This window comes from Spermophilus citellus (assembly GCF_964194105.1).
Source record: "Spermophilus citellus genome assembly, contig: SCAFFOLD_161, whole genome shotgun sequence".
Classification (NCBI taxonomy): Eukaryota; Metazoa; Chordata; class Mammalia; order Rodentia; family Sciuridae; genus Spermophilus; species Spermophilus citellus.
This window is the reverse complement of record NW_027672903.1, coordinates 187,205-206,755: the sequence shown is the minus strand read 5'-3', so window position 1 is coordinate 206,755 and position 19,551 is coordinate 187,205. Positions and strand designations below refer to the sequence as shown.

The window sequence follows — 19,551 nt, the reverse complement described above, 5'->3', positions numbered from 1 at the left end:
TGTTTCATTCACAGTGTAGCAAGTGTACATTCTTTCTAAAAGTTGGATGATGTTCCAGTGTGTGTACATACCATATTTCATTTATTTTTCCATCTGTTGTTGGACAATTAGATTTGATAAGCTTTAAATCAAGCTTTACATGAAAACTTGCAAAAGAGGTGATCTAAGAAATCCTTGATAATCTTATGACAATTCCATTTCTGACTCATATTTATAAGTAGTCTCTACCGCATTATTGTTTTACTTAAACATTGTCAACATAAGTTCTCCAGGTTGCTGTTTCCTCTTCAAAATATTAAAGGTGACATAAAATCCATTGAACTTCTCTATCCAATTTACTCTGTTTTTTTTCCTAAAGAATATTGAGGTTTTAAGGATAAATTACATAAGTTTTATTTTATTTATTTATTCTAACTAAGTTTAAAAAATGCTGTTACAGGGACAGCTCTGAAAGACATCATGTGTAATAAGCTGTAGTGGCAAACTCATCAGCCTGAATTTCATTTGAAGCCTTATACATTATATACTGTTATACTCAATTACCTGAGTAACACAGTGTTTAAAATCCTTTAGTAGTGAGAGATCATTAAATGAAGCAGAGCAGTACTCCTGCCCACATTCTCACAATTTTCCCAAGTTTTCCCACAGAAGACCCAGTGTCTTGGGCACACTGAGCAACACTGCCATTTGCCCAAATGACCTTCTTCTGTAGAAGCTACGGTACACATGTTGGATATGTGCTTCAGAAGCAGACATCGGTACCTAAGCTTGAGTTGGGGGCACTGCTGCAGAAGAGACCCTGGGCTCACCTGACAAATGGTCAAATAGCAAATCTCTTTTTCTTTCATAGAGTTAAAACTTGTGTTTTCTTCTGGCAAACGTCTGTACTTGTTGAAAGTTGGCTCTATGGGATCTGCCATAGAGAGAACTCTAGTTGAAGAACATTCTGGGAACATCTATTTATTGGATATTGACTGGAAAAGGAACCTCATCTATTGGACGAATGCTCAGGGACATCTAGTCTACTCAACTGGGTATTCTGGACAAAAGCTAGAGATCTGGACACAGCGTACTGGTAAGTTGGGGAGGGCATCTTGTTTTCCTCTCTGCTTTTATTTTTTGCTTCTCAAATAACTAGGACCAAAAAAAAAATCTTATCAAGTACTGATTTAAATAAATCTTCATGCCAGTGGAAAATCTCCACTTCTTGAAAGTTTTATCACCTCTCAATAGCACCAGAAGGTGAAGACCAACTCTTTATTTATTGAAGTGTTAACTATATCTGATTTATTCTTGCTCTTAGGAGCTATGTGCAGATTGTCAGAAAGCTACTATGACTCAGGGAATCCTAGAGCTGTAGTAATAAGGTTTTTAAATTTTTACATTTCTGGCCTTAAATCAGGGGAGGATAGAAATGGACCTTTCATTCTTCAATTTTTGCATTGCAAATTTTTCTTATACTAATTTAGAAGTAATTTGCAATGCAGATCTCAGAGTGAACTAGCAAGATATTTTCTTAATATGGTATATATACTTTCTTCCCCCTCCCACACTCCTAAATGCCACACCCCATCCCCAAGTTCCATGTAAACATCTACTTTATAAGGGAGAACTGAGACTTGAGTTCTGTGATTAGAACTAGATTTCAGAATATCTGTCCCTTGGGTCTCTGCCAAGTGCTAAGGACAGGCTTTAATGCAAGAGGTGCTGTATTGAAATACATATCTCAGAGTCATCCTTTGGGGCAGTATACCTTATCAGAAAGCACTGTTGGGTGACCACAATTACTGGCAGCAGCTCCCCAGTGATGTTCAGGGTTTACAAGAGAGTAACAATTTCGTTTGAGGGGTTTCTAATGTCAAGTGCTGAGTCCTTGTGTCTGTAATAATCTTTTGTTACTGTAAACAACACCTGAGATAATCAACTTACAAAGAAAAAAAAATTAAATAAAGAAAAGAGGAAGGATTTCTTTTGGATCATGGATTTAGAAGTCCCATTCAGGCAGATTCATTGCTTTTAGGCCTCTGGTGGGGATGATGGATGGCAATGGTAGGGAGTGCATGGTGGAGAAAAACTGTTCTACTTGTGACCAAGCAACAAAAGAGAGCAAAAGAAAGAGGCTGGGGATCCATGATTCACATCCAGACACACCCTGACTGACCTAAAGTCCTCTCACTAGGCCCCACCTCTTAAAGGTTCCACCAACTCTCAATAGCACCACAAACTCAAGACCAAGCCTTTAATAAATGGGTCTTTGGGTGACATTCAAGATCCAAATTATATTAATAAGACCCTGTCTCAAAATTTAAAAATAAAAAATGGCTGGGGGCCTGGGGATGTGGCTCAGGGGCTGAAGCTCCCTTAGGTTTGATCCTTGGTAAAAAAAAAAAAAAAAAAAAAAAGCTCAAAGATTCTGTTTTAGAAATACAGTACCTGTCTATAGGAGCCAGGGAATAAAGCTTAGTGACAGATCACTTGCCTACCATTCACAGTGTGCTGGGTTCAATTCCCAGCAACACACACACACACACACACACACACACACACACTCACACACTCACACATACACGAAGTAGTGTAGCATGGCTCAAAAGAAATTCACTGACCCTGATAATTGGGCTCTCAACAGAATCTACAGAGGGCCAAGTTTGAGTCTATAATTCCAGAAGAGAAGTCAATATTCTCTGGATACAATATAACCCAACAAAGGGAAGACAGCATCTACATCTAGGATGGCCAGTCTGTTCTTACTGATTTGTCAACCTTAAGTCATTTCTCCTTTTGCAGGCAGAGTAACTTGGTGGTTATGGGGAGAACTCAGATGTGTAAGTTCCTCCTTATGACAATGTGAGGAATAGTCAAGAAATGCTCCCCCACTAAGGCCCAGTACTAGGAATGACCTATAGCCCATTGGCCCTTTGCATTCTGGCTTCCCTCTTCTGCCCCGTAGCCCACCCTCATTCCTCGCCTGTTGGTCTTCTTCTCTGGTGGTTAACATTGGAGTTCTTCCTGTGATACCCAGGGGTGTGCTGAAAATGATAACCCCCAGCTCTTCAAGGACAAGTGCACATATATACTTACATATGTTTAAAATAAAATGTACTGATGTAAAGGATATCAACCTACAAATGTTAAAAAAACACACGATTTCTTTGTTGTAAACTTTTTTCGTGGTTATTTTGACTGATTTTCACAGAATGCTTTTTTTACGGTAAAGTCTTGGATCAAAAGCAATTCTGTTAGTTACAATTCAACTAAGTTTTAATAATCTTTGAATAAATGCTTGCTACTATCTGATTAGTCAATGATATTTTTGAAGGAGTGTAGTTTCAACTTGAACGGAGTTTGATGCTTCTGTTTCCATAGTGAAGTGATAAAGACTTGGAATCAGTTCATCCGGTGACATAAATGACTTCTTTGCTGAATTGAATAATAAATTTAAAATACTAGAAAAAATGTTTCCTTAACTTTGGGGGTTATTTAAAGTATAATGGCTATAGATATGACACATGCAAGATGAATCTTATAATCATTTACATTTTATTACTTTCTTAGATTTAGACTAGAACTGGCAAATGTTTTGTGTAAGAAGGCCAGATTGTACATATTTTAGGTTTAATGGGCTCTCTCTTGTTATAGCACTGAAGTAGTCATAGACAGAGTGTGAATGATCAGCAACATTCCACTAAAACTTGTATCTACAAAACCAACCAAGGAGGCCGACTTGGCCCAAGGGCAATTGTTTTTATTTTTTAAAATTTTTAAATTTTGTTTTGTAGACCAGGGAATGGAAAACAGTCAAGCCCTGGTTTGTAGTATTTACAATTTTCACCATGTAAATACTCCCACGATGGCAGATTTCAAGCTACAATGTGACACATTATTAAATGTGGAGTTGGGAAGAGATGTATGAGCAAACCTTTATTTAGTATCTCCACCATATGGGTACAATTGACATAAACATACAAGAGAATAGATACAAGTTGAGTGGCCCCAATACAAAGATCTAAAATCCAGAATGTGATAAAATGTGAAAGTTGTTGAGTTCTCACAAAATGGAATAAATGGAAACTTCCATAGCTGGTCTGTCAGTTGAAAAAAAATTTTTAATTTATTCTTTTTAAATATACATGACAGTAGAAGGTATTTTGACATATTATACATACATAATTTATTCTAATTAGGATCTCATTCTTGTGGTTGTGCATGATGTGGAGTTTCACTGGTTGTGTATTCATATATGAACATAGGAAAGTTATTTCTGATTCATTATGTTTTTCCTGTTCCCATCCTTTCTTCTTTCCCTTCATTCCCCTTTGTCTAATCCAATGATCTTTTATTCTTCCCTCCCCACCCCTTATTGTGTGTTAACATCCACCTACTAGAACATTTGGCCTTTGGTTTTTGGGGACTGGCTTATTTCACTTAGCATGACAGTCTTTAGTTCCTTTCCATTCACTGGCAAGTGCCACAATTTCATTCTTCTTTCTGGTTAAGTAATGTTCCCTAGTGTATATGTATACATTTTCTTTATCCATTCACCTGTTGAAGGGCAGCTAGGTTGGTTCCATAGCTTAGTCATCCTGAATTAGCTGCTATAAACATTGATGTGACTGTGTCACTGTATTATGCTGATTTTAAGTCCTTTGGGTTAAACTGAGGAGTGGGATAGCTGGGTCAAAATGATGGTTCCATTTCAAGTTTTCTGAGGAACCTCCATACTGCTTTCCAGCATAGTTGCACCAATTTGCAGCCCCACTGTCAGTGTATGAGTATACCTTTCCCCCCACATCCTCACCAACATTTATTGTTACTTGTATTCTTGATAGCTGCCATTATGATTGGAGTGAGATGAAATCTCAGTGTAGTTTTAATTTGCATTTTTGTTGACCGGTCGTATTTCTTCTTCTGTGAAGTGGCTGTTCATTTCCTTTGCCTGTTTATTGATTGGGTTATCTGTTTGTTTGGTGTTCTTTTTTGAGTCCTTTATATATCCTAGAGATTAATGCTCTGAGGTGCAGGTGGCAAAGATTTTCTCCTGTTCTGTAGTCTCTCTCTTCATATTCTTGTTTGCTTTGCTGTGAAGTTTTTAGTTTGATATCATCCCATTGGTTGATTCTTGATTTTATTATGCCTGGCATTTGTGGTGAGTTGTCATCAAAGTTCAGATGCACCAAAAATACTGTATAAGAATTACCTTTTAGGCTACATGTGTAAGGCGTACATGAAACATCAATGAATTCTGTGTTTGGAGACTAGGGTCCCATCCCCAAAGTACCTCATCATTGTAAGAAAATATTCCAAAATCCAAAACATTTGGTCCTAAGCATTTTGGATAAAATTTGGATACTCAGCTTATAATAGTGAACTGTAGGATAACAGAAAGTAATGGGTAGTTGTTGCTTTCAATAAATCAGTATAATTCATTTAATTGTTAATATTGAATAATCAGCTTAAAGGATTTTTAAAAATTTAATAATTGGCTATTGTAAGCTTGTGCAAATCAGCTTTGTTACCTTCTGTAAAATGACAGACACTATCCTAACCTTTCGATTTGATTTGTTTTAACCCTAATTATCATAACACCCCTACCAAAAACACCCTATTACACATTTAAGGAAACCAAGGCATAGAAGTTAACTGACATCATGTGAAAGAACAGTGTGTTTTTGGTTTTCGTCCTAGGGATTGAACCCAGGAAGGCTTTGCCATTGAGCTTAGTAGTACTTTTATTTATGTTTTTATTTTAAGATAGGGCCTCACTAACTTATTGAGGCTGGCTTTAAATTTGGGAATCCTCCTGTCTCAGCCTCCTGAATCATTGGGATTACAGGTGCACACCACCAAAATGGAACAGGGTTTTGAATGAAGCGATCTGACTTGCTAGCCTGATATTGCTCTCACACTGTATGCTAGATGGCATCCTGGCATAGCTAAATACCTAGCTGAGACCCGGTTGGATAACACTATGGTGGGTGTGGGTAGGAGTAGTGAGAGTGCTTTGCAGGCTAGTGCCTAACTCAGCTCTTCACATCTAAAAGCAGACATTTTGTGGCTTTTGTAGACTTGGTCCCTAGCATAACTGTGCCTTCTAGTTGTAAATTTCCTCATTATCCATGCACTCCATCAGTGACCTTCCATACCACTGTAGGGGTATCACAATCTCTGCTTTCCTCTAGAAGTTTCAGTTCTGTGGACTTGGCATGCAGTGGACTGATTTTCATATTAACCTCTGAGGAGGAAAGAATGTGCATCTCAAGTCGCAGACCTGCATTTAAATGTAGGCTTTGCCGCTTGGACATCAAACCTACAAAAGTATAATGAATGCCTCCCTTGCTAGGTGGCTACAGGGATCAAAGGAACTCATGTGACAAGGTGCTGGAACCAGAGCATGTGTGATAAGGCTCATCATGGAAATGAGCGCTGTCAGTCTGTGAGGGACCCTCACATCCCCAACTCTTGTCTCCTTTCTTTCCTTGACCCAGAGTTTGAGTCAGCACATGAAAGGGTTGAAAGCCCTGTATAATAGAGTTCCTATTCCTCCTGCAGTCTGCTCAGCAAATGTGGACATATCAACAGGGCACCTGTTCTGGCTGCCTTGCGACAGAGGTGCTATCCAGAAGACCAGCATTCCTGGAGCCGACACACATACCCTCTACAGCACCAGCAGCATCATACTGCAGCTGCTTCTTGACTGGCCCAGGAGGGTGCTCTATTGGGTGGAAAGCGGGAAACACTTGCAGAGTCTAACCCTGGATGGCAAAATCAGACAGGAGGTCTGGAGAGGCACCTGGACAGCAGACACCCAGATGGCCTTAGACCTGGGCTCTGCTAGCATTCTCTGGACTACCAAAGGGTCAGGTAAGCCCTTGTACTGCCAATGCATGTGAGGAAGAACCAGGGGACAGTGAGCTCTAGACAGTCCTATCTTTAGTATAATGCCTCTAGTCATTCTTTCACATTTGTTTTCAATTTTTTTTAATTAAAATTTGTTTTTGTCTGTGCTGGGGAAATTCTTTTTTGTTTTTAATTGACACACAATAATTGTAGACATATTTATGGAGTGCAGTGTGACGTTCTGACACATGTGTACAATATGCAGTGATCAAATCAGGGTGCATCTGTCACCTGGAACATTTATTGTTTCTTTGTGGGGAGAACACTTGAAGTCCTCTCTCCTAGCCATCCCAGTTATTTCAAGAACTAGGTAGACATAGGATTTGACTAGAAGTTTGACAGTTAAAGCATGGATAGTCACCTCAAATTTGCCTTTGTTCTAAAAGTGTAGCTTGGGGATTTAGAATATGGAAAACCTCAGAAATGACATACTTAATAACTTTTAAAATATACTTTGAATAGCTGTTTGTCGTGTCCAGGATTCACTTCTACTTCATTAAGTAGAAGTAATGAAACCAAATTCCTATTGCCAATGAGGGCCAAGGGTTGCAGCTGTCACTTGGAAACAAGTACAGGTTATATCTCTGTAGCTGAGTTTGCTCATTTTCTTCCCCCGGAGTCTGTCCGTGAGGTCAGCTACATGCTGATGGCCAGGAGTTTTTAGTATACATGGAAGCAGCAAAGTCACATCTGACGTTCCCTCATGGCAGGACAAAGCCCCTCGCTTTCTGGGAGCTTAAAGCACCTCATTAGGCTATCTTTACATATAAAATTAAAATCTAGAAAATGTGATAGGAAGAGTATGTGCTTCTTTATATTTGGGGTTTTTGAACCTCAATCTGACAGCACTTGTACACCCCACCCAAGCATTCTGTGGTGGCAGGTCACTTGTTCATCATCTGCTTCTAAGACCTTGGCTCTTCCTTAGGGTTGCAAAGTCTGAGTCTCCTAAAAAATAGAACGTACTCTTTGAACAAGTCCTGGAGTGATGGGCTCATTGCGGCCCATAAGCCCTACCTGGTGACGGTGGACCAGGCAGCTCTTGTGCTGTGGAACAGGAAGACGCTGGAGCCCTTCTCAGTGCTGAAAGAATCATACGTAAAGAAAATGATCATCTTGGCAGAGAACCAGGAAGTGCCAGGTGAGTCCTTCTTTGGTTTGGTTATTCTTTGATTCCGCTTCACTGGACCCTTCTCATTGTTGTGCTTTTCTAGGATCCGATCCTGGGTGCCTGTACGTTTGCACGGGCAGTTGTCTCCAGCCACAGTTCAGCAGGCTGTCTCCCTAAGGGCTCTCTGTGTTGGAAACACAAGAATCCACCCCATTTCTTCAAGTTCCTTAATGACATAAGTCTCTTAGCCATATTCAAAGAAGGGTGCAGGCCATCGTCCATTTTGGAAATCATCTTGCACATCAGCATAGTCAAGCCTTTTTGGCAGTTTAAAAAAATCCATTTAATTTGCTGTAAACCAGTTTCCCAAACTGATTAATCAAAGAAACCATTTTTCCCCCTCATGGAACTGAACCCAGGCACCCTTAATCACTGAGTCACATCCCCAGCCCTTTTTAATTGTTTTATTTTGACACAGTGTCTCTCACTAAGTTGCTGAGGCTGGCTTTAAACTGGCAATCCTCCTGCCTCAGCTTCCAGAGCTTCTGGGATTACAGGGGTGTGCCACCATGCCTGGCTAAGTAGTATCTTGAAGGGGACCCTCTGTGACACTCCTTTAAGGTTGTGGATGCACGTTGAGTTTTCCTTGTCTGAAATACTTGAGACAGATTTGGAGTTTTTTGGAGTTTTATAATGTTTGAGTCTACCTAATATTTTGGGAGGGTACCCAAGTCTAAACACAAAATCCACTTATGTTTTCTATACATCTTATGCACATAGCCTGAAGGTAATTTTATACAATATGTTTAGTGCTTGCTCCTGCATTATGACTATGGCCTGTCACATGAGGACTTGTGGCATTGTGTTGGCGCTTACAGAGTTGTAGATTTTGAAACATTTTGGACTTCAGATTTTTGGATTTAGCATGTTTAACTTGTACCAGGAAAAACAGTGCTCTTGCTTTTATTGAAGTTGTGTCAGGGTTATTTGAATGAATCTGTTTAAGGCTGGCTTTCCTTTCTTTTTCTTTTCATATATGTTGTTGCCACAGAGCCTCCCCCATCCCCCGCCACAAAAAAAAATCTGATCTTGAATCACAAGGCAGGAAAAGAGGGAATTCATATCACAGGCATCGTTGTCATTGTTAGCAGATGTAGTTGGATGTCTTGAAGTGGAAACACAAAGGACAGAGGCATTCCTTCTGTATACCCCATCTCATTCTGTCCTCCCATTCCCCTCCTCTGTCCAAACTGCCTTACTTTTTTTTTTTAAGATGTCGATGGACCTTTATTTTATACATTTATTTATATGTGGTGCTCAGAATTGAACCCAGTGCCTCACACATGCTAGGCAAGTGCTCTATCATTAAGCCACCACCCCAGCCACCGAACTGCCGTACTTTTTGACTCACTGGTTGGTTACGCCTGATCTTAAGAGTTAGAAGCATTAGGCATAGGGACAGATTTTTTTAGGTGGTGAAGTATGCCAGTAAAATTGATTTTCTGTAACAAATCCAATCTTGATTATTCTAACAAATCTGTTCAGTTGCTACAATGGTTGCTGAAGAGCACTAATGATAACTTTTAGGACTGTAATTAATGCTTTTCAGCAAATGAGGACCCATTCTATGCTGGCCCTTATTCAAGACCACAGGATGCTATAGCAGGAAAGCATAAGGACAGTTATGCCTCACTTAATGATAGGGGTATCTTCTGAGAATGTGTAATGTTAGTGATGTCGTCACTATATCAACATCATATAATGTACCTACGCAAGCCCACAAGCCCAGATGGAGTAGACCATATACACCTACTGTACATATTTGTATGTGCTAGACTTTGTTTTTTTTTTTAACCCAAGGCACTTAACCAATGAGCCCACATCCACAGTCCTTTTTTATTTAGAGACAGGGTGTCACTGAGTTGCTTAGGGTCTCACTAATTGCTGAGGCTGGCTTTGAACTTGCCATCCTCCTGCCTCAGCCTTCAGAGCCACTGGGATTATAGGCATGTACCCAGTGCCCAGCTGTGCTAGACTTTTATATGACTGGCAGCATAGTCTTTTTTTTTTTTAACACCGGTATTGTAATTTTTAACACCGGTATTGTAACACATGAGTAATTCATTGTGCTTGACATGAGAACAGCCTCAACTTTATATGATGTTAGTGACATCACGGAATACTAGGAATTTTTCAGCTTCATTTTAATCTTATGAGATTATTGTCATAAGTGAGACTGTTGTTGACTGAAATGTCAATCATACTACACATAACTGTACTTTTTATTCCTCAGACTGGAATAGAGTAGCAGATAGTGAAAAAAATTAAGGTTAAAGTTTTTAGAGCGGCAAGAAGAAAACAATTTGCCCAAATTCAAAGCCAGTAGATAATGATCTAATGTCCCACTCTTAATCTAAGGATGTAAGATGGAGGCAGTTTCACTTTTTATTCTTATGAAGTAGAAAAATGTTGGTACTCAGCCATGACATGTCTTTCTGGAAGAGGGGGACAATAGGAGCAGGCCCCCAGTGCTGAGCCATACCAGCCTGACTTGCTGAAGCAGTGATTTGCTCTAGATCCTGAGATTGAAGGAGCCACAATGGTCCCTCCTACTCTTCCTCCTCCACCACCTCTACTTTGCACCCGGTCCTCTGTCCTCTGTCGGGATGGGAAGGAATGCATTTCTCCGGAGTCCCTCTGTGACGGCCAGCGTGACTGTCAGGATGGCTCCGATGAAGAGAACTGTTCCCAGCTCTGCCACAAACCAGGTCTGTCACCCTCTCCTGTCCTCAGTGTTTTGTGCCAGGTACTCTGAGTTGGCTTTGAAAGTGCCATGAGTTGTCAGAGTGTTGACTTGATCGGAGTCCTGCTGACTTTCCCTAGGCAGATTTGCATAGATGAAAGCCACAGCCTGTCAGGATTCTGATTCTGTGAGTGCCCATCTTACCACATTTAAGCCACGTACTAGACTATTACTTCCTTGCTGCTTCAAATTTGCTAGTTGTTCCAATCTGACCTAAATGGCCCACTTTTTACCAGAGGTGGTCTTACAAGTCATCAGAGTAACCAAACATGAGGCTTTATTTAATGACCTAGCTTAGCTCCCTGGTTTAGTTGACCTGAGCACGTTATGAATCAATTCGATATTAGAACTCAGATTAAACAAGATGCAGTCTGTTTACACCTCAGATTCCAGAATGAGAGTGAGTTCGTCTCAGTTTGGACCTTCTGTCTGACCGTGCTAGCTCTGGCATTTTCCATTTAAGGAGTCTTCCAGTGTCTGGATGGAAGAAGGTGCATAGAGGAGAAATACCACTGCGATGGGGCTCAGCACTGCTTGGATGGGTCTGATGAGCTCAGCTGCTGGAAGCCTGTCGAAGAGTGTTCTCTGCGGTGTGACAACAAGACTCGCTGTATCCCTAAGAGCTGGCTATGTGATGGGAACCCAGACTGTTCTGACAAGAGAGATGAACAAGGATGTGGTAGGTTTCAAGGGGCTTCCTGAAAGTATTTTAAATAGTATTGCAGTTGCTGCTGCTTTTTTATAGTAGGTAGGTTCTAAATGAGCAGATATGGAACCATCCTCACTCCTGGAAGTAATGCCAGGTTGGGTACCTATGGAGCCTCTGGTCACAGTGTTTTTATCAACTGACTGATACTTAGCCTCGTTGCATATGTATTTCTGTTGAAAGGTGTCATGATATCTATTGTTGATTCATCAGCATTGAGCTCACAACACTGCCATTCAGCCCTTAACGCAGCTTACCTAATACAGGTATTTCTCCTTAAGGCACGTCACAGCTGTCTTGTGCTCAGGAACATTAGACAGCATTTCAGTCCTGTGCTAGGAGGCCATTCAGTAGAAAAATCACCAAAATGAGACTAAATAGATTGCAAAAAGTACACTTATAATTTAAGAGCCAACATGAGAATGCCCCAGTGCGTCTGTTTGACCTCTGCTGGGAACTTGCACATTGAGTGACTCAAATTTCTTGCCACTATGCATGTGTCTGCAGATGACATGAGAGTACGGAAGTACTGACCTGAGGTTACAAAGAAAGGACGTAGTTGAATGTGTAAACACTGAATCCAAAAATGAGGATCATTGACTCTCTTTTCTACAGATGTAACAGACTGAGATAAAAGGTCTTGAGGGAGAGGGATTTGGAGATCAGCCCCAATGCTCCCCTCTATTACAAGACCATATAGTGGGAAATCCATCAATGCTCCAAAGTTCCTTTATGTTGAGTTAGACTCTACCTCCTTGAAGATTTAAATTTTCGTCTCAGCTTCCACCTTGTGGGATCAGTGTAGCAGAGAAAATTGGGAGAATCTAAGTGGGAGGAGGGAAGCTGGGCAAGTTACTACGTTAGTCAGCCTTCTGTCCTTGTGACCAAGCTACTGGACAAAGAACAACTTAGAGAAGAAATGTTTATTTGGGGCTCATGATTTCAGAGATCTCAGTACATGGCTGCCTCCATGGCTCTGAGCATGAGGTAAGGCTTCTGCCAACATCATGGTAGAAGGATGTGGTGGAGAAGAGCTGCTCAGCTTGTGGCAGTCAGGAGGCAGAGAGAGAAAGAGGAAGGGGCCAGGTCACACCTCTAACCACATCCCACCCACCTTTAGTCATCACCCAGTAGTCCATTCAGCTGTCAGTGAATTATCTACAAATGGATTAATCCACTGAAGAGGTCAGAGACCTAATTATTTCTGAAAGCTCCATCTCTGCACCTTGCTATGCTTCCAATACGTGAACTTTTCAGACGAAGTTCCAGATCCCAGCCATAACAGGTACCATGATAGATTTGAATGTGGAGGAGACTGCATAGCCAGAGGCTATGACTGCATTTGGATCCATGACAATATCAGGAGGTAAGAGATACAGGAAGGAAGGTAAATCATACTCAAGGTATGATTTACTTTTTTAACACCTATTATAGTTTTTCCTAGGCTTGATTCTTTCTCTTAGATGTTTATCAAGTAACATCTATGTATACGTATTGAGTTTAAGAATGTAAATTATAGAATATTTTGCATGTTGTGGAAGCGTTTTTTTTTTTTTTGATAGATAAATAAAGGGCCCAGAGGGGTGTCCTTACTGTGCCTATCCCAGTGTCCTACACATCCTCCCACCCCTGTCCCTGAAACCTTGATTTCTAGGACAAATAGCAGATTTTCAGGGCTAGCTTCTGGTTGGGGCTTGAGCTCCTTATTAGGCCCTTTCTGACCCAACTTTGGACTAGAACCATCTTCCTGCTCTAACACTTGTTTGGGCTAGTTCCTAAAATGAAGTGATAGCACTAAACTGAGGGATCTTCTAACCATTTTATCTGTCATTGAATTGCTTCATATGTGGTTTAATTCTCACCTAAAGCTTTTATTTTTTCAGTTCATGAGAAATGTAGCCCATCTGAATTTAGATGTGAAAATGGCCAGTGCATCACTTTCTCTCTGCATTGTGATGGGAACCGAGACTGCCTGGACCACTCAGATGAAGAAGACTGCCCTGTTGCCTGGCCCCTGAGGTGCCCACCAGGGGAGGTGAAGTGCAGGAGGAGTGGAGAATGTGTGCTGGCAGAATGGATATGTGACCATGACCTGGACTGCAAAGATGGAAGTGATGAGAAGGTAGGACACTCTTGTTTCAGGAAAAGGGGAGTTTAGTCACCCATCAGAATCTGTGGGGGATTGGCTCCAGGACCACCTCATGGAAATTCAAATATTCACAGAGGCTCAAGTTCCTTGTATAAAATGGTATAGTATTTGCTTATAACCTGAGCACATCCTGCAAGATTCTTTAGATCATTTCTAGATTAATTATAATACCTAATGCAAAGTTAAATGTTATATAAATAGTTGTTATAGTTTATTGTTTAAGGAATAATATCAAGGAAAAATGTATATATTTAGTACAAACACTATTTCTTTTGCAAATATTTGGGGTCTTGGTTAGTGGAATCCATGGACAAAGAACCCATAGATACGGAGGGCCAACTGTGGATTTCTAATCACAGCATAGTACATGATTTCTGTAGAAAATATGGGAAAATGCAAGACCAGAGAAGTCACCATAATTACTCCCCAGAAAGCCACTCCTAGCTACATCAAAGTGTCCCAAATGTTAACAGGAAGCTGTTGAAATTCATACTTTCAAGAGACATATTTGTGTTGTACGAGATTTGCAAGTGGTAGAATGTGATAACCATGACATAAATGTCCTACCTAGATATGTGGTATGAAGGACTGAACAACCCTGTCACTAGCTCTACTTAATTGACACTATGAATTTTACTAAAGCTCCAGCATGGTATAGATGCAGCTTGAACTCAAATTCTACTGCTTGCATGTGACCTCAAGCAAGGAATTATTCCTAAGTGTTCGATTTCCTCTTCAGAAACTGTGGATTTAGGATACATCTTGTCCTGCAGAGGGGCTGAGAATGAATTTAAAGGCTCCAGGGACTAGCAGGTGCATAGATGTCCCTCTCCCTTCGAGTATCCAAGTCAGAGTAGGTACAAAAATATGCTCAGTGTTAATTTGCTGGGGTATGTGTTAGCCAGGGCAGGCAGAATTCTACATCAGTGTTTCTAGAACAAATTCCTTTGCTTTTGTTTCCAAATTAAGTTAAGGCTTCCCAATCGGTCAGTGTGTCAAAAATAAGACGTTGTTTCCCACTACTTGATATCCTAAACTCCAGCTACAAAAAGACTTTCTCATAATTCATGTCACTTCTGAGATTTTGGACTCCATCTGGCCTCCTTAAAGTGCGGGCTTGAGAGCAGTCTCCTAACCCAGGCCTCCTTTCCCCAAGCTCCCTTTCTGGGCTCTGGATGCCAGAGCTGCTGACTACATCACTGTCTCCTCAGGACTGTGACCCTGAGGTGCTTCAGTGTGGCCCGACCCAGTGGAGCTGTGCCAGTAGAGACCAGTGTGTGCCTGACTCCTGGCACTGTGACGGGCATAGTGACTGCAGGGACAGCAGTGACGAGGCTGGATGTAAGTACAAGGAGCCCTTTATGTGGGTGGGACAGGGATGCAGAGGTCATTGGCTTTCAAGGGCCCCCTAACTGTGGGAGTGAGCAACCAGCTCACAAGCAAATGCTACAGAACCAGAAATCTGTTCTCAAAACAGAGACATCTTGATTATACACAGGGAGACCATGATGAGGGAGGGATCCCTGGGGGCCAGAAAACAACTCTTAAGTAAGAAGCCATCCCTTGCAGGCCCCCCTCAGAAGTGCCTGGGTTCTGAGTTCCAATGCGGCACCGATGCCTGCCTGAGCCTCAGCGAGGTGTGTGATGGGAAGGCAGACTGTTCTGACGGCTCTGATGAAGGTGGAGCGTGCTCGCTGGCAGCCTGCAGCCCAGGACATTGCTCCCACACCTGCTACCCGTCCCCAGCCGGGCCCGTGAGTTGCTTCTGTTCTTGAGCAGCTATAAACCTGGTCTAGGGAAAGTAGACAGTGATCTCGTTCAGGTTGTCCCTGACTGCTCCTTGACCTCTTAAGTCTTACATAGCAGAGCTGTCTTACCATCCACTGATCTGCCTGAGCCTTCTGGCTCCTGGTGAGACCTTTTTTGGCTCCTTTCCTACCTTGAATCTCCTGGAACCTTGCCACTCAGCTTGTAGAAACTATGACCGTCTGAGCTCTAAATGACATGGAGGGCTAAGTGGGAACTGTTGTGGATTGTCCTAAGAGCCAAACAGTCCCCTCATGCTATAGGAAGTTGTCTACCTGCTTCTAAACAGTTGCATCCATGTGAGTATTTGGAATCTGACCTGCCCTTAAATGGTGAACTGTCTGGGCTCTAGTTAGTATAGTTGGTTGGCAGAACACAGTGAACTTGATTGTAATGGACAAGTCAGGGAAAACTGTTCTGGTATTGGATTGTACTGGCATCTTTGTTGGTAGACAGCCAGCTAGATAAGTCTGCATGCCTCTCCTTGCAGTGATCCTGCTTAGGCTCTGGGTGTCCTGGGCTGAACTTGGACCCATGATGGTAAAAAGGGTATAAGGGGTGTGGCATGGTTGATAAGGCAAAGAGAATTGACTATATTAAATATAAAGTTGGTTCTGAGAACAGTTTGAGTTGTCAGAATTCAACACAGCCCCGTACACATTTCATACCAAGGTTGATGCCATTTTTCAGTGTTGTTCTTTCTTCAGGAATTTTTAATGTCTTCTCGTCTCTTTCAGATATGTGCTTGTGAGCAAGGCTTTCAGCTGGAGAGCCGTGGTCGGATCTGCCAGGATGTGAATGAGTGCCAGGAGTCGGGTAGTAGGCCTTGTAGTCAGACCTGTGTCAATACCCAGGGCTCCTACATCTGTATCTGTCGTCCTGGCTACTTGCTGGAGCCTGATGGCCACACCTGTAAAGCGACAGGTACACTGGAGCTGCAAATATCTTCAGAGCCCTGGATTGTGAGCTTTAAGTTCCTAAATCTTCCAGGAATCCCAATGTAAATCTGTCTTTCTTAGATCCTAAATGCTCCTTCTTGTTTTTCTTCAGAAAAATCCAAGTAACTCCCCACAGCTGTCCCTTCAAACCTTGCATTTCACACTGAATTAATCTGAAACTATCTGCTAATAAGATGTCACTGTAACAGAACCATAATTCTGGCATTTGTAACCATGGCTCAACCTTACCTGTACAGTCGAGCATATTTTTCTGGTCCACCTACTCCCAAATACTTAGTTAGAAGAGAATTAAAATGGAAAAAAAAATGTCTAAGTATCTTTCACTATGGTTATTATTCTAACCATTACATACTGAAGAACTACTCATCTTGTTGGCATCTTAGCCCTGTCAGGGAGAAGGCAAGAGCCTACTTTGTCCTCTAATTCATTAGTCAGTGCTAGCTTTTACTGTTCAAATTCCTTTACGGCTATGTTGAAAGCAATTCTTATTTGACAGGTGCTGAACCAGTCCTGCTTGTTGCAATTCAGTTTAACCTATTCCTCTATGGATTGAGAAGCTTGAAAGAAGATATTCTATCAACCACAGACAAGAACCTGATTATTTTCTCTGTTGACTATGATTTAGTGGATCAAAAGGTCTTCTGGGCAGACCTTAATGCAGAAAGTATAAAGTGGATAAGTATGGACACTAAAAAGAAAGGGACTGTGGTAAAAGGTATTGCACCCTTTAAGGCTTCCATTCCATGCTTATCAAATACACATAAAAAATAAAACGAGTGGCTGTTTACATTCTAAACATGAGTTTGATCATATTTCCTTTGCTACAAGAGGCCAAGGCTTGCTGGTTGGTAGGAAATGGAAAGGTGCATGGTGTTCTCAGTAGTCATGGAAGTCTGCCAAAATATCAGCTGGTGACCATCATCTCTAATGGTCATCTACTATAGGAGGGGAAGAATTTTAAAGATTTGCTGCATTGGAGATGCATATAGGAGATGGAAAATTAATGAACAATTCCAGAACCCTTGAACTCAAACCTAGTAAAAATTACCATTCAACATGTGTTCTCATGTTAAATTATTTCTTCTCTTCAGGGATAAAGTCAAACTGTCTAACGGTTGACTGGATTGGGAGGAATCTCTACTGGACTGATGGGACAGCTGGTCAGATTTTGGCCATTTGGTTGACTGCCATTTGGAGAGGGAAATCTGAGTATACAGTTGTCCTGGATGATAACTTGACTCAGCCCCAATCTTTGGCATTGGATCCCCTAAATGGGTGAGTCCAGGTATCAGAATGACTGGTCAAGACCTAGAGATTGGTTATTCCTCCTTAGTTCTAGGTTGTCTGTGTTCCCTATCACAGAATGAATAGAAAACTTACTAAACTTTAGATCTATAGTGATGTGGGTCAACTATCCAAAAGTAATCTTAGAAACTCTGGAAAAAAGATCTAATTTCAGTAAAATGAGATGAAAGTATTTTTCACTCAGTGGCTCACCTGTAGTTTCTTCTGCTCAGATAAACATATATACCTCTGGACCTTTATGACTTTAAAATGATGAGTAAGCGTGGAACCTAGGACAAATGTGAAATTTACAATAATATGAGTTTTTGGCAAGCTTGGTTTATTCCATATAGAGTCTTTTTTCCTTCTGCAAAAGCAAAGAATTTAAAGTTAACACTCCCATCTCCTCACTGGGATGGCCTTTGGATAGCAAATATAAGAAAAAGATATAAGAAATAAGATCCAAAGGTAACCCAGATTGGGTACCCTCTCTCTTCCTTCTTACCTTTTTAATACTTTTAACCAGGAATCTATCAACATGGTCCTCCAGAAATGGGCAGTAGTTTTCAATGCATCTAATAACCTATGGTTAAGAATGAAGTCTAAGGCATGCATATGCCCATGAAACTATCCTACTTTTTAGCCAAGGAAAGATTGGCAGGTTCCCTGGATATTTCCAGGCTAGGCACTAATGTACTCTCAGAATTCATGTACCACTGTTGTGATAGATACTTTACCCTCCAATGATGTCTAAACAATCACCATGAAATGTCAAAGAAAAGTGTACTTTAATATTTCACAAGTGCACTTAGACCCAATTAACGCTGAAGGAAAAAATAACTGAGCTGTAAAACAGTGTTTTAAGGAATGCATTGACATTATATTCTATAAGGCAAGGCAATACATTATCTTAAAGTTGACTTTTATTTGCACAGATTAATGTACTGGTCTGAAATTGGAGAAGAACCTCAAATAGAGCGAGCTGGAATGGATGGCAGCGACAGGAAAATACTCATCAGTCAAGGTCTTGGACGGCCAACTAGCATAGCCCTTGACCAGTTAAGTTGGAAGATATTCTGGTCTGATGACAAATTTCACTGCATTGGTTCTGCCAACCTAGATGGTACTGGCATTAGTGTAAGTGTCCTTTTGACATTAGGCTTGTTTGAAATGTCATGTGTCTCGTATGTAAAACTCACCCTAGAAAGGTCACCTTCACCATTTTAGATGTTGCAGCTAACACAAATCAAGAACCCCTTTTCAGTTGCTGTGTTTGAAGATGAAGTCTTCTGGTTGGAGTTGAAGACAAGAACAGTGCAGCGTGTGCAGAAGATGACAGTCAAGAACAGGGCTGTCCTCATCAAGCGTTCTGGACAGCCCTATGGACTCAAGGTATACAGTATGCTCTTTCAGTTATCCCCCTAGTTCTCCCCAGAAAGGCTGTATGTATGAGTTATAAGAACTGCCTAAATACCAAACTTAGTGACATACATCTATAATGATTAAAAAGCAAAATTTAGGGGCTGGGACTGTAGCTTAGTGGCAAAGTGCTTGCCTAGCATGTGTGAGGTACTGGGTTCAAGTCTCAGCACCACATAAAATAAATAAATAAAGGTATTGTGTCCATCTACAACTAAAAAAAAAAAAAAACTAGGGATTGGAGTGTACCTCGGTGGTAGAGTGTGTACTTAGCATCCATGAAGCTCTGGGGATTGAACCCAGATTTATTTTCCCAGCCTAGGAAAAAAAATTATTTATTTAAAATAAGTAGATAAATATTTATTTATAAAAATAAATAAACGGGGCTGGGGATGTGGCTCAAGCAGTAGCGCGCTC

General features: G+C 41.1%; 1 protein-coding gene across 1 annotated transcript in view; it reads left to right on the top strand.

Moving 5' to 3' along the window:
• Positions 1–19,551, top strand: part of LOC308640405 (prolow-density lipoprotein receptor-related protein 1-like) — a gene marked incomplete at its 5' end in the record, with an annotated part of 46,213 nt that overhangs the window by 16,877 nt on the left and 9,785 nt on the right. Inside the window, 13 exons of the mRNA XM_081312331.1 lie at positions 851–1,075; positions 6,550–6,861; positions 7,826–8,038; positions 10,585–10,776; positions 11,275–11,490; positions 13,401–13,639; positions 14,878–15,007; positions 15,236–15,420; positions 16,210–16,396; positions 16,928–17,146; positions 17,523–17,706; positions 18,651–18,852; positions 18,943–19,107. Coding sequence (XP_081168457.1) covers positions 851–1,075; positions 6,550–6,861; positions 7,826–8,038; positions 10,585–10,776; positions 11,275–11,490; positions 13,401–13,639; positions 14,878–15,007; positions 15,236–15,420; positions 16,210–16,396; positions 16,928–17,146; positions 17,523–17,706; positions 18,651–18,852; positions 18,943–19,107 — 2,669 coding nt within the window. The remainder of the gene's footprint in view (positions 1–850; positions 1,076–6,549; positions 6,862–7,825; positions 8,039–10,584; positions 10,777–11,274; positions 11,491–13,400; positions 13,640–14,877; positions 15,008–15,235; positions 15,421–16,209; positions 16,397–16,927; positions 17,147–17,522; positions 17,707–18,650; positions 18,853–18,942; positions 19,108–19,551) is intronic.